Genomic DNA, 13,126 nt, shown 5'->3' with positions numbered 1-13,126 from the left:
TCAAGAGCCATTGGGTGAGTGCCCGACGAGTCGCTCGTCATTGGTTTCTGTCACTCTCCAGGACCGCCCATTATGGGGGAGGGGCCAAATAGGGTTCTCCCATTTACGGCCTCCTTGCGACGCCAGGCCTGAAGCCTGCCCTTAGCTTGGCGGTCGCTTCCTTTTCCTCACTTCCTCCGTTTGGGTCGAAAGGGGAAGGGCGGGGCTAGATTGGGCTCTCTGGGGAGGGTTTGTTTACTTACGCCAGTGAGTCCTTTTCTTTTCTCATCTTATCAATTAACCAATCTCGTCAGTTCTACTTCCAAAGTATATCTTGAGTTTATTCACGCTACTCTGTATTTGCTGCCGAGTTTGGTGCGCATCACATCATCTTGTGCCTAGAATAATGTAACAGCTTTTTTCCAGTTTATTACATTTTCCAAATCTACTGAAACGTTGCAATAATATTATGATGAAAGCCCATATACCCTTCACCTACCTATCATAACTTAGTGTTGATGTTTTGCCAAATTTGTTTTGTCTTTATGGTTTTTTTAGAAGCCTGAGTTTTACTTGTTTGTTTAATATTTATTTATTTATTTGGCTGCATCGGGTCTTAGTTGTGGCAGGCGGGATCTTCCTTGCGGCATGTGGGATCTTTCTTTGTGGCGCACAGGCTCTCTAGTTGTGGCGTGCGGGCTCTAGAGCACACGGACTCAGTAGCTGCATGGCACCATTTGAGAATCAAATGGTTCTGAAAAACCATGCCTAAGTACTTTGGCCTGTGTCTACCAAGAATAAGGACTATCTCTTATGTAGTCATAATTCAATTACAAAATTCAGGAAATTTAACCTTGATTCAATGCCATTATATAAAGTCCATATTCAAATTTTGCAATTATCCCAATAATAACCTTACATAGTAGCATTTTATTTCCCGGTGCAAGATCAGGCATCTATTTAGTCATTATGTTTCTTTTCTCTCTCTTAATCTGGAACATTTTCTGGGCTCTCCCTTTTTTGTTTTTTGTGGGGTTTTTTTGTTGTTGTTGTTTTTGACAACAGTTTTGAGGAATATAGGACAGTTTCATTTAATAACTTTTTCTTTTAATCTTTTTTATTGAAGTACAATACACATACAGAAAAATTCACATAGCTCAAGGATACAGCTTGGATATTCACAAACCAAACATACACATGTAATCAGCTCCCAGAAAAAAAAAAAGCAGAACATTTCCTGCACCTTGCCAATCTCCCTTCATTCTGCCGTCTAGTCACTGCCCCCCAACAGTAACCACTATCCCAACTTCTAATAGCATATGATATTTTATGCAATGGCTTTTAAAGGAATTTTCACAAAAGTGGTCTTGTCCTTCTTCAATCCATTCCACATGGTTACCAGAGTGAGTATTCTGCAACTAAAATCCTATCATGCCACTCTCCTTTTAAAAACTCATCAGTGGCTCCCAATTGCACTTAGAATGAAATACAGACTTCTACAAGGCCATGATCAATATATTCTCTCACTTGCTGGCCCATCCTTTTTCTTGACACTCCACCCCTTGCTCGCTGAGCTCCAGCAACATCCACCTTCTTTCAATTCCTTGGTTGTATCAAGTTCTTTCTCACCTCAGAGACTTGAGCCAAGCCGTCTTGCTCTGCCTGGAATGCTTCTTCTTGAATTTTTTTTTTTCTTTTCATCCCTCAGCTTTCAGTGTAAATATCATCTCTTTAGTTAGGCCTTCACTGATCATCCAACCTGAAATATGTTTTCCCTTATCTCTTCACCCCATTGATTTCCTTTTTAGCACTTTTAAAAATGATTTTTGGTTGGTTGTCAATTGTCTGTCTCTTTGTCCTTGACTGTGAGTCCATGAAAACAAGGACCAGGTCTACATGTCCAATGCCTAGCACACTATACATACTCAATAAATGTTTACTGAATGAATGAATGTGACCACTGTCAACCTTCCAACCTTGTCTCTCATCATCTCCATCAAATTTTAAGCCCCAGCCATACTGAACTACTTGGAGGAGTTTCCCTACTCTATCTTGCTTTCTTGTCCTGGGCCTTTGAACTTATTATCCTCTTTGCTAAGAACGTTCTGATTTTTTTCCACAGCTTTATTGAGATACAATTGACATATAACATTGTTTAAGTTTTAGTTGTACAAAGTGATGATTTGTTACACATATATTGCAAAATGATTACCTTGGCTTCCCTGGTGGCGCAGTGGTTGAGAATCTGCCTGCCAATGCAGGGGACACGGGTTCGAGGCCTGGTCTGGGAAGATCCCACGTGCCGCAGAGCAACTAGGCCCGTGAGCCACAATTGCTGAGCCTGCGCGTCTGGAGCCTGTGCTCCGCAACAAGACAGGCCGCGATAGTGAGAGGCCCGCGCACCGCGATGAAGAGTGGCCCCCGCTTGCCGCAACTGGAGAAAGCCCTCCCACAGAAACGAAGACCCAACACAGCCATAAATAAATAAATAAATAAATAAATAATTTTTAAAAAATGATTACCTCAATAAGGTTAGTTAACATATTTAACATATCCTTCACCTCAAGTAATTACCATTTGTTGTTGTTGTTATGGTGAGAACATTTAAGATTCACTCTTGTAGCAATTTTCAAGTCTATAATACAATATTTTAAAATATTGTCACCATGCTGTACATTAGATCCCTAGAACTTATTCTTATAAGTTATAAGACTGGAAGTTGGTACCCTTTAACCAACATCTCCTCATTTCCCCCGCCTCCCAGGCCCTGGCAACCACCAATCTACTTTCTGTTTCTATGGGTTTGGCTTTTCTGGATTCCACATGTAAGTGAGATACTACAGTGTTTGTTTGTTTGTTTGTTTGTTTTTGGCCACGCCAAGCAGTTTGTGGGATCTCTGTTCTCCGACCAGCGATTGAACCTGGCCCATGGCAGTGAAAGCTCAGAATCCTCACCACTAGGCCACCAGGGATCTCCAAGATACTACAGTATTTGTATTTGTCTTTCTCTGACTTATTTCACTTAGCATAATGCCCTCAGTCTTCATCCATGTTGTCACAAGTGGCAGGATTTCCTTCTTTATACCTGAAGAGAATTTTGATTGTTAAGGAAGGTTTCCTGGAGGAGATGGGGCTGGTGCTAAGTCTTGAAGCACGATCTGAGTTTGAATTGACTGAGAGGAGAAAGCACCACTGTGGAAGTCGGAGGAAGACCAAAGGGGCCAGAGATTGGTCAACCATTCATTCCACACTGGATGATACTTAAGAAATGTCAAGCCCTGTGCTGTGTCAAGGATAAAGATAAATAAGACATGATGATCACAAGCCAGAAATCTGGAATAATGCTCTTGCCTTCACATTTCACAGGCTAGTCCCTCTATTCATTTAAAAGTAACCTCAGCGAGGCTTCTTCTGACCCAGCCTCCATATAAAATTGCATCCACCCCAACAGTTTCCATCTTAGCCACCCCCCCAATCACCTTCATTAGTACTCACCAAAACTTGCAATGTTATTTGTCTACTAATTACTTGTTTTTGTCTGTTTCTGTGTCAACCACTAGAATGTCAGCTCCATGAGGGCAGGACCCAGTCATTTGCGTCTCATTCACTTCTGTATCCTTGGCATTTAGCACAGGGCCTGTCGCATAGCAGGCCCTCAATAAATATTTGTTGAATGAATGAATGGCTCTTTCTTAAGAGCAACTCAGAGGCTGGGAGAAAAATGTAAACAAATAGTTGCAGTAGAGCACGGGGGTGTTATGATATGTACAGATTGCTGTGGGCACATTAGACTAGGAACATTACAGCATGGTGGTTAAAAGCAGTCACACTAAAGTGGGATGGCCAAGGTTCAACTTCAGGTTCTGCCATTCACTCACTGGGTGACCTTGAGTAACTTTCTTAACCTTCCTAAGATTTAGATATTCTAGTAATGACCATGTCGAGGATTTTTGTGAGAATTAAATGAGATTTACCGCATGTGAAGAGCCTGTCACATACTGATGCATAGCAAATGTTAGCTGTTGTTATCAAAGGAAGACTGTGGCTCCTTAAGAGCACTATTCAAGACTTACATGTATTAACATATGCAGAATGAAAAACAAAAACAAAAACAAAAACGGTGGACTCTTTAAAAAAAGTCATTCTAGGGAGTTCCCTGGTGCCCTAGTGGTTAGGATTCTGGGCTTTTACTGCATGGCCAGGGTTCAATCCCTGGTTGGGGAACTGAGATCCCGCAAGCCGAGCAGCATGACCAAAAAAAAAAAAAAAAAGTCATTCTATAAGGTCAGAATTAACCTTTATAAAGCAAATAACTCTCCCTCTCAGTTATTTCACCAAGATTTCCACATCTTTTCTTTTTGGAAGAAAGGTAATAGATTCTTTATAGGAGCCATGGTTGGAGAATACTAGGTGATGCCATAGAGATTGGGGGAGGGGGTGAAGGTCCTGTTTTCTTTGCCACGAGAGGGCACCAGTCAGTCAAGTCAATCTCTACCTGTCGTGAAACTATAAGAAAGCTCTAGGAAGCTATCTCTGCCATTCATTCTTTGTGTTGTAAGTATCCACTATGCACCAAACATTATAGTAGCTTGTATATGGTTATCAGAAAGATCTGTTGTCCTTCTGGAATTTATAATCTTGAGCACCTACTATGTGTCTGAGAGATCCTATTAGACACGGGGGGAGGGGTGGAGGGTGGGGTTCAATTTGTGATTTGTTGTTGTTGTTGTTACTGACTATCTTCCTGCCCTTGGCTGTGAGCCCATGAGAACAATTACTTAGTGTCTATTTTGTGTCAGACAGCGTGCTGGTTGCTGAGGATCCAGGGATGAATAAGACACAGTTGTAACCTACTAATAAACAATGTCTTACCCGCTGAGATAAAAAGGCATGAGACAAGTTCCATGGAATTTGAGTTCCTCTGACCTGAGTATGGAGTCTTAAGTACGCAACAACTCATTAACACACTAGGCTGTGAGCTTCCTAGATAGGTATATGTTTATTAGTCACCCATCTTAGGGTCATGGCATTGTGAATATTTAGTATGAGTTTGTGAGTTGATCTGAGTCCAGAGACAGGCTTCTGGTCTGGGTGCCAGGTGTATGTTCCAGTGACTTAGGCTAGGGATCTGCCATCTTCTGGGTCAGGGTGGGGCTATGATGAGTTTATGTGGGTGAAATGCTTTGAAGATGAACTTTCTGCCTATTTGTCTACTCACAGCCTTGCTATTAAAAGTGTCAACATCATCTCCCACGTTTCCAGGTCAGCAATCTCCCTAAATTGAATGGTGGAGGAAGGGAAGTCAGAACCAGTCAAACACCATCCTTTGGGGAGGAGGGGCTGAATTGACTAAAATACGCTCTAATTCCAGTGGAGTTTAGTCTCAAAACTGAGGGAATAGAGTTGGGAGGCTAAGGAATGATTCTTTAAAATACTGAGGCCGCATCTCTGAGAAAAAATAACAACAACAACAAAATGAAGGGGCTCTTTCATTCTGGATTGTGCATAGTGACTTCCTTCTAAAGAGTACAGTATAGAACGGAGGTAAAAAGAGTAACTTTACAGTGGAGAAGAGTGGCTGACATATTCCGTCAGCCAGGAGACTGAGGTCAATATCAACACTAAGTCATGTTGATATTATGTGTTCTTGATATGATGTGATGAAAATATCATTTTACTCCTGTGATCTCCCCTTCAAAACCCCAAAACTCCAGTTTAATCATGAGAAAAACATTACAAATTCTAACTGAGGGACATTCTACAGTATCCTTGACTAGTACTCTTCAAAACTTTTAAGGTCATCAAAAACAAGGAAAGTCTGAGAAACTGTCACAGTCAAGAGGAGCTTAATAAAACATGAAAACTAAATATGGCGTCTAGGATAGGCTCCTGGAACAGAAAAGGGACTTTAGGTAAGAACTAAGGAAATGTGAGTAAAGACTTTAGTCAATAATAATATATCAGGGCTTCCCTGGTGGCACAGTGGTTAAGAATCCGCCTGCCAATGCAGGGGACACGGGTTCGAGCCCTGGTCTGGGAAGATTCCACATGCCGCGGACCAGCTAAGCCCGTGTGCCACAACTACTGAGCCTGAGCTCTAGAGCCTGCTAGCCACAACTACTGAGCCCGTGTGCCACAACTACTGAAACCCGTGCACCTAGAGCCCGTGCTCTGCAACAAGAGAAGCCACCGCAATGAGAAGCCCATGCACTGCAATGAAGAGTAGCCCCCGCTTGCCGCAACTAGGGAGAAGCCCTCGTGCAGCAACGAAGACCCAATGCAGCCAAAAATACATAAATAAAAATAAATAAATTTGTTAAAAAAATAATATATCAATATTGGTTCATTAATTGTAATAAATGTACTACACTAATGTAAGATGTTAATAATAGGGGAACTTGGGTACCAGGTATATGGGAACTATCTGTACTATCTTCTCCATTTTTCTATAAATCTAAAACCGTTAAAAAAAAAAAGTCTATTTAAAAAATGGAGGGGGTGGTATCCAGAATATAACTTTGCCTTAAATTTTTTTTAAAATAAAATTTCCTATTTGTGGATCATTTACCATATGCCAGTCATTGTGATAAACTCTGTACATGGATGATCTCATTTAAATCTTTACAATTGTTTATATATTAGGCATAATAAACCCTCTTTTACAGAAGCTGATGAAAAAGGAAGAGGTAATATAATGTAAATGGTGGAGCCGGGGTTGGAACCAAGGATCTTTCTGATCCCCAAATTCTAAGTGTACGGAACTCTCACAGTATCCTGGCTTTTCTAGGAAATGTTCATGGAGTTATCATAGGACATGCCTTCCAAAGAGAAAGGGGTATTTTAAATCATGGGGATTGAAGACCTCCACATCTCACTTCTTCCAGGATTATCTTAAAAGTCCCCCAGTTCTAAGTTGGACTTTCAAGCCGGAAAAGATCTGTAGGGGGTCAAAGTTCAACCAAATACGCCATTTGACAAATGGGTAAACTGGGGGATAGCCAGAGCATTTGCCCCAAATCACACAGAAAAGGGCCAAGAACTCAGGTTCAGTCTGTATTATTCTCTCCTTATTTCCCACAACTTCCTCTTTGTAGTTAAGAAGGGAAGTAGAAACTGACCTATCTGCCTTCCCCATTTCTCGGATGGGAAACTGCCCCCCAACCCCCTAAGTTGGTGACACACTGCTCTCCAAGGACACAATGGCATGAGGACTGGACCTGCAGAAGAGATGTCAGGAAGCTTGTTTCCACCGACAAAACCCACATTGTCAGCACATCCTTGTCAAGCACCTACTGAGTGCGGGGACGACGGACTGTGTGTCATGGCGCGGGGGGCGGGGGGTTAGGCCTGCAGAGGATCTGGGGCTCGTAGGATGGCTGCGGGAGGCCGGTGGATACAAGTTGTGGGGAGGAGGGCGATGACAGCTCTAGAACAGAGGTCCCTTCCGGGGCGCGCCTTCGGAACCGCGGCGTCAAGCCGCACAGCCGTCATTTTGGGGCCAAGGGCATCCCCTGCGGCCACCCTCGACCCCCACTGCCGCTTGGCCCTTTAAGGGCGGGGGACACTCGCCGGCGTCACAAAGCGCCGCCACTGCGCGGGCCGGTGGAGAGGAGGCAGGGATGTGGGAGGAGGAGGAGGAGGAGGGAGAGGAGGGAGAGGAGGGCGGGGGAGGGAGGGGCGCGCGCACGCGCGTCGCGTCGGGCCGCCCGCCGCCGAGAGCCGCCCTCCCTCCCGACGTGCGCCCCTCCTCCCACTCTCCCTCCCTCCTTCTTCTCGGCTCCGTCGCTCCCGCGGCGCGAGGCGCTCTTGCTCTTCTCCTCCTCCTCGGCCGTCGCCCCTCCCCCCGCGCAGCCGCCGCCGCCGCCAGGAGACCCCCGCGTGCCGCGCTCTCCCCCCCCACCCCCGCCCTTCGGCCCCGCGCGCCCTTCGGCCCCGGCGGCCCCCGAGGAAACGAGAGGGCGAGCGAGCGCGGCGCTCCCGGGCCGGCTCGGCCCCGTCCGCTCACCATCGCCGGCCCTCCGCCGCCTTCCTCCGCTTCCACCTCCTCTCCCCCCCCCCCCCGCCAAGTTGAGGCCCCCTCCGGGGGGGGGAGGCCCGGGACCCGGAGCGAATTTCTCTAACTCTCTCCACCTTCCCCCCACCCGGCCCGAGTGTGAGGAGAAGGGCCCGGCCCGGCCCGCGTCGTGTGTGAGGAGGAACCGGGCCGGCCCACGGGCCGTCTGGGGCCTGGTCCGGGCCACCGGGTGTGTGAAGACAGGGGCCCGGTGCGGGCCGGCCGAGGGCGAGCGGAGCGGAGGGGAGGGGCCTGGTCCGGCCCGGCCGGTGCGTGAGGACTGGGGCCCCGGCCCGGCGCCGCCGTCGCCGCGATGGCCCAGCAGCAGATGACCAGTTCGCAGAAGGCCCTGATGCTCGAGCTGAAATCCCTTCAGGAGGAGCCGGTGGAGGGCTTCCGGATCACCCTGGTGGATGAATCCGACCTCTACAACTGGGAGGTTGCCATCTTCGGACCCCCTAACACCCTCTACGAAGGCGGCTACTTCAAGGTACCCCCGACCCCATCTCAGACCAGGCTTCCCCGGGCGGAGGCTGCCGCTTTCGGTAGTTTTCCCGGCCAAGAGTGGGAGCGCGGGTGAGCGGAGGGGGCTGCTCACCTCGGCAGCTCCCTCCCCCCATCGGTGGAGGCAGGAAGGCCTCGCTCGCTCACCAAGTGCCTTTTCTTTGTCATGGGGGCGGGGGCGGGAGGCCAGACTGCACCGGGAAATAGGAAAGCCTCTTTGGCTAGGGTAGTGGCTACCGGAGGAGGAGGGCGGTCTTTGTTTTGTTTCCCCAGCCGAGGGTGTACGGAAAGAGAGGTGGTCTGTCTTTCCCCTCTCGTCTTCCCATCTCTGCGCCGGCTGGAACTACCCCGGAGGGCAGAGTGACCTGCACTTATGGGATTGGACCTTTTTTGAGGGGAGTGGGGGAGGGGTACCGGCCTGTCATTCCGGAGGCTGCCTAGTGGCCTGACATTTGGGGGGTTTGATGGGCTTCTTGCATAGTGGTGGTTCCAACTTCGCATTCCAGCGGGCGTTAATGGAGAATAGGAACCCTAGGGGTGCTAAACAAGGGTGCCTGCGTTTTCTTGCCATTAGCCACTTGAGGGAACTGTAATTTAGCCCCCTTTCTGTCCTCGTTTTCTATGTACTTCAGTGGTGTTTCAAAATGCCCTTTGTCCTCACCCTGCTACCAACTTTACTGCCCCCGCTCCCCTCACCCCCCGCCTCCCATGTAGAAATATCCACAGAGGGCGGGACATGTTATGTAGAGAGTTTCCCACTTTAGGGACACAAAATTGAAACCTTTTGCTCAGATGGTTAACTCTTAACAAATGGGGGGTGGTCTTACGGATGAAAAGTATCATCTGAGGTGGGATGGTTTCACAGAGTAGGACCGCTCCTTAACGACCATAGACATTGTTTCTGTTGTTTTCCAGGATGTTAGAACAGTGGTTATTATCATTCCTGAATCCAGTAGTTTCTTTATTCCAAGATAGATAACTTGGAGATACTGAGGGGTTTCTGTTTTTGTTTTTACCATTTTTTAAGGGGCAAATCACAGATTGAAGGTCGAATGCTCTAAATGGTGGGGGAACAGAGAGCGAGGAAAAGAGTGCTTAGGAATTCATTTAATTTAATTTTTTGTTTCCAAAATTAAGTAAAATAGGGCTGTGAGTCAGTCTTGGTTTATTTCAAAGGGAGGGGCTATCTTGGCAAAAGTTTTAAATGAGTATCTTAGTCATGTAGTTACGTGTATTTTTAAGGAGTACCCAGTTACTTTAGTTTCTACTCCTCTAAAGGTAGAAGCCTCAGTTTCAGGCTTGAAATTGGGTCTATTTTGTAGAAAATGTCAGGAATTGATAGGGGAATGTTTAATATTCATGTCTGTGATAGTCACTAAATACCTAGTTAAAAATATGTATTCAGTGTTTAGAATATTGTGTATACCAACTGTATGCTTCATGTTTTGTGGTCACCATACGCTGTACTCCTCAGTTGCAGATACTTGCAAAATCTACTGGCTAACTTTAGTGAAATGAAGTTTAATTTCCAAAAAGTATCATTGTTTGGGACAATCAGTAGTCAAGATAAATGGATACTAGCTAGAATGATCTTACTCCTATGCAGTTTGTTAAAAAAACAAAACAACAACAAACTGTACATGGAAGGAAATAATAGGTTATATTATTATTAAATTGTAATATTTTTGCTTAAGTAATTGGGAAGGGAGTGTGGTGAACCCTCTCAGTTTGGAATAGGCAGGAGGATTGCCTGTAGCATACACTGATTTAAATTAACTGCTTTTTAATTTCAGTCTTATTTAAAAAGAATGGTTTGATCTCCAATTTTGTTGTGTTAGATATCTTAATCTTTTTTTTGCCTTTAATTGTGACATGTAAAAAATATATATGAAAAATTTTAAACAGGTTTAGTGTTTTAGTCTTGTGTAAGAATTTTGGTTAGTTTTGTTTCTTCTGCTTTTGGCAAAGGACTTTGGCTTTTTATACCAAAGTCCTTCGTTGGAAAAAGGCAAATTTATGGTCATGAGCAGTTAACACTGGTGATAAGTTTAAAACCATTGTTTTTTATTTCACTGCTTTTGTGAAACAAGGCTTTTAGTGTGTTCCACTACAGCTGCAGTTAAAAGTTGGCACAGACCTTTCTGTACTACTGTTCTCCCTTATCAAATGGTGGTCCTTGAACATTTAATATAATTTATCAATATTTTCAAGTTAAACTCTTCTCTATTTTGCATTATAGTTTCCTAAGGCAGTGGGCTGCCAGTCATTCTTTAAATTTTTCATAACGTAACTCCTTTACCTTTTACATATTAATAGGCTTCTAACTGATCTTTTTCATCATGAAATAGTTGGCTCCAGTCTGTTTTAACTGTGGCATCTGTTGTAGTAGAGATTTGTGAGACCCGTATTTCACAAATTTGTTTTTTCATCCTATTTTTCTTTTTTAAATATCTTGAATCTGTATGATTCTTAGCTTGGCTGGGCGGGGGGAATCTAGATATATGATGGGCAAAGGTAGTTTCTTGTGTCTGATTTTCTGCACGTTATAAACTCTTCTTTGGCTTCACTATCTTTTTGTCCAATTTCTTGATCTCATTATTCACCCAGTGAATTTCTTTGCTGCTTCGAATTTTTCCTCTGGGGTCAATCATTATAGAACATAAAGTAGGAGATGACTTAGAACACCCAGAACACGTCTGAACTTAATTTTGCTAATGTGGAGAAAGTTGGAATTTTATTATGTTACGGGAAGAATAACTTGTTGATCAAGTGAGCAGTTAGTGATGACTTTTAACACGTTCACCTCCGTTCCTTTAAAAAGAACTGCCTTTTCAAGTAAGTCCTGATAATGATCATAACTTAGTGTGGCTGCTTTAGTATAGAACCTCCTTGGAACTCCTGCATTATTTATCTAAATGCACAATAGCAATGAGTCTAGATACCAGAAAGTGAGAGTGACTCTTTCATGTATGAATAACGTTAAAGTTTAAGTGATGCAGAATGCTTAAAGTATTGCAGTTTTTGTAGTTTTGGTTTTATTCAGTAATGTAGGGGAATGAAATAGGTGTGTTTCTTTTTGGATAACTCCCAACTAATAAAATTTAGGAAGTATTTGTGATATACTCAAAGTTTTCCATAATAGGATCTTCTTCATCAGACTTACCGCTTTGTTTTATATTAAAGAAACTCTTCAATAGTAGTTGCTTTTTAAAATAAAGGACATGCATTATTTTCATTTGTTCTAGAGTAAATGAATCTATTCTTCGCATGCCACCCGCCCCCACGCAAAAAAAAAAAACAAAAAAAACCCCACCAAACTACCAAACTTAACCTCTGTGCCTGGCAATGGTCTTCAGATTACATATAGCACATTCTATTTTATGACTTTAAAGTTCTTAACGTACAGTTGAAACAATTTTTCTAAGCAACTCTTAGTCTTTTTGGTGTAGGGATCCTTTTGAGAACTTGATAAATTTTCTTCGAAAGACAATGAGGACACACAAAGTAGTTTGTATGCATTTTCAGATGGTTAACTGACCTGTTAAGAATCCCTCTTTTGGGGCTTCCCTGGTGGTCCAGTGGTTAAGAATCTGCCTTCCAATGCAGGGGACAAGGGTCTGGGAACTAAGACCCGACACAGCCAAATAAATAAATAAATATTAAAAAAAAAAAGAAAAAAAAAGAATCCCTGTTTTAAGGGATTGGATTGGCAACTTTAAAAACAAAATTAAACACCTTTGACATTATAAAAGTATTGCTATTTTTTTAGAAAGCAATTTTATGATGAATCAGTCAGTTAAAATTTTCTTAGTTTTAAGTTTTTCCTCAGTTGCTTTAAGAACACCTCTTAGGGCTTTTAGCTGTTACCTTTTCTGGAAGCTGAACTTGTCTTGAGTGCTGGGTGAACTAAAGCAACATTGTAAATGGAAACGTGGTTAATGTCCAATGGTTTGGGGCACTAAATGCAATTTTAGTCCCCTATCCCCAGCCCCCACCTCTGGCAAATATAACACCTCAGCATTTCATAGAGTATGCTTTTACTGTATTAAGTTGATTCCAAGATGCATATTTTTCTAGTTTCACTTCTCAAATTTGGAATGAGTCCATGAAGTCTTAGAATTGCCATCAGCCAGCTGACACTTGTGACCTAGTTGTAAGAGACCCTTCCATTGAAATCTTCTGATAAAATTTTTTTAATGCCAGCATCAGTGTCTTAAATTTGATAAACGAAGGATTATTTCTTTTTGAACCAAGGATTTGTGTCCTCAGTACTTTTTGCTGCTTATTGATTCCCCTTTTTCAGAGGTTTGTGTTCGTAAACAATATTTATTGAACACACATCAAAGGCAAAGCACTGTAGGAAGTGTCACTACCTTTTAGATAGTAAGGAAAAGTATTAGGACATTGATAACCTTAGAGCTTTTATGAATGATCTTCATAAAAATCTTTGTGCAGACTTTGAAATACAGAAATGTGAGGTGTAGGTGTTGCTGACAGAATTGTAATGGTAATTAAAATCAAAGTTTTAAGGCCAGTTAGCGCATTGGTCAACATAACCACAGTTTGTCATGATGAAATGTTCTGTTCCAT

The 13,126-nt window shown here is 43.6% G+C and overlaps 1 protein-coding gene across 1 annotated transcript in view; it reads left to right on the top strand.

Annotated features, from left to right (window-relative positions):
* Nucleotides 1–7,889: 7,889 nt before the first annotated feature.
* UBE2R2 (ubiquitin conjugating enzyme E2 R2) overlaps nt 7,890–13,126 on the top strand; it is an 88,269-nt gene continuing 83,032 nt past the window's right edge. Inside the window, exon 1 of the mRNA XM_082402462.1 lies at nt 7,890–8,522. Coding sequence (XP_082258588.1) covers nt 8,346–8,522 — 177 coding nt within the window. The 5' untranslated portion in view covers nt 7,890–8,345. The remainder of the gene's footprint in view (nt 8,523–13,126) is intronic.

Source organism: Balaenoptera borealis, assembly GCF_965194805.1.
Source record: "Balaenoptera borealis genome assembly, chromosome: 8".
NCBI lineage: Eukaryota > Metazoa > Chordata > Mammalia > Artiodactyla > Balaenopteridae > Balaenoptera > Balaenoptera borealis.
This window is presented reverse-complemented; position numbering and strand designations above follow the sequence as displayed.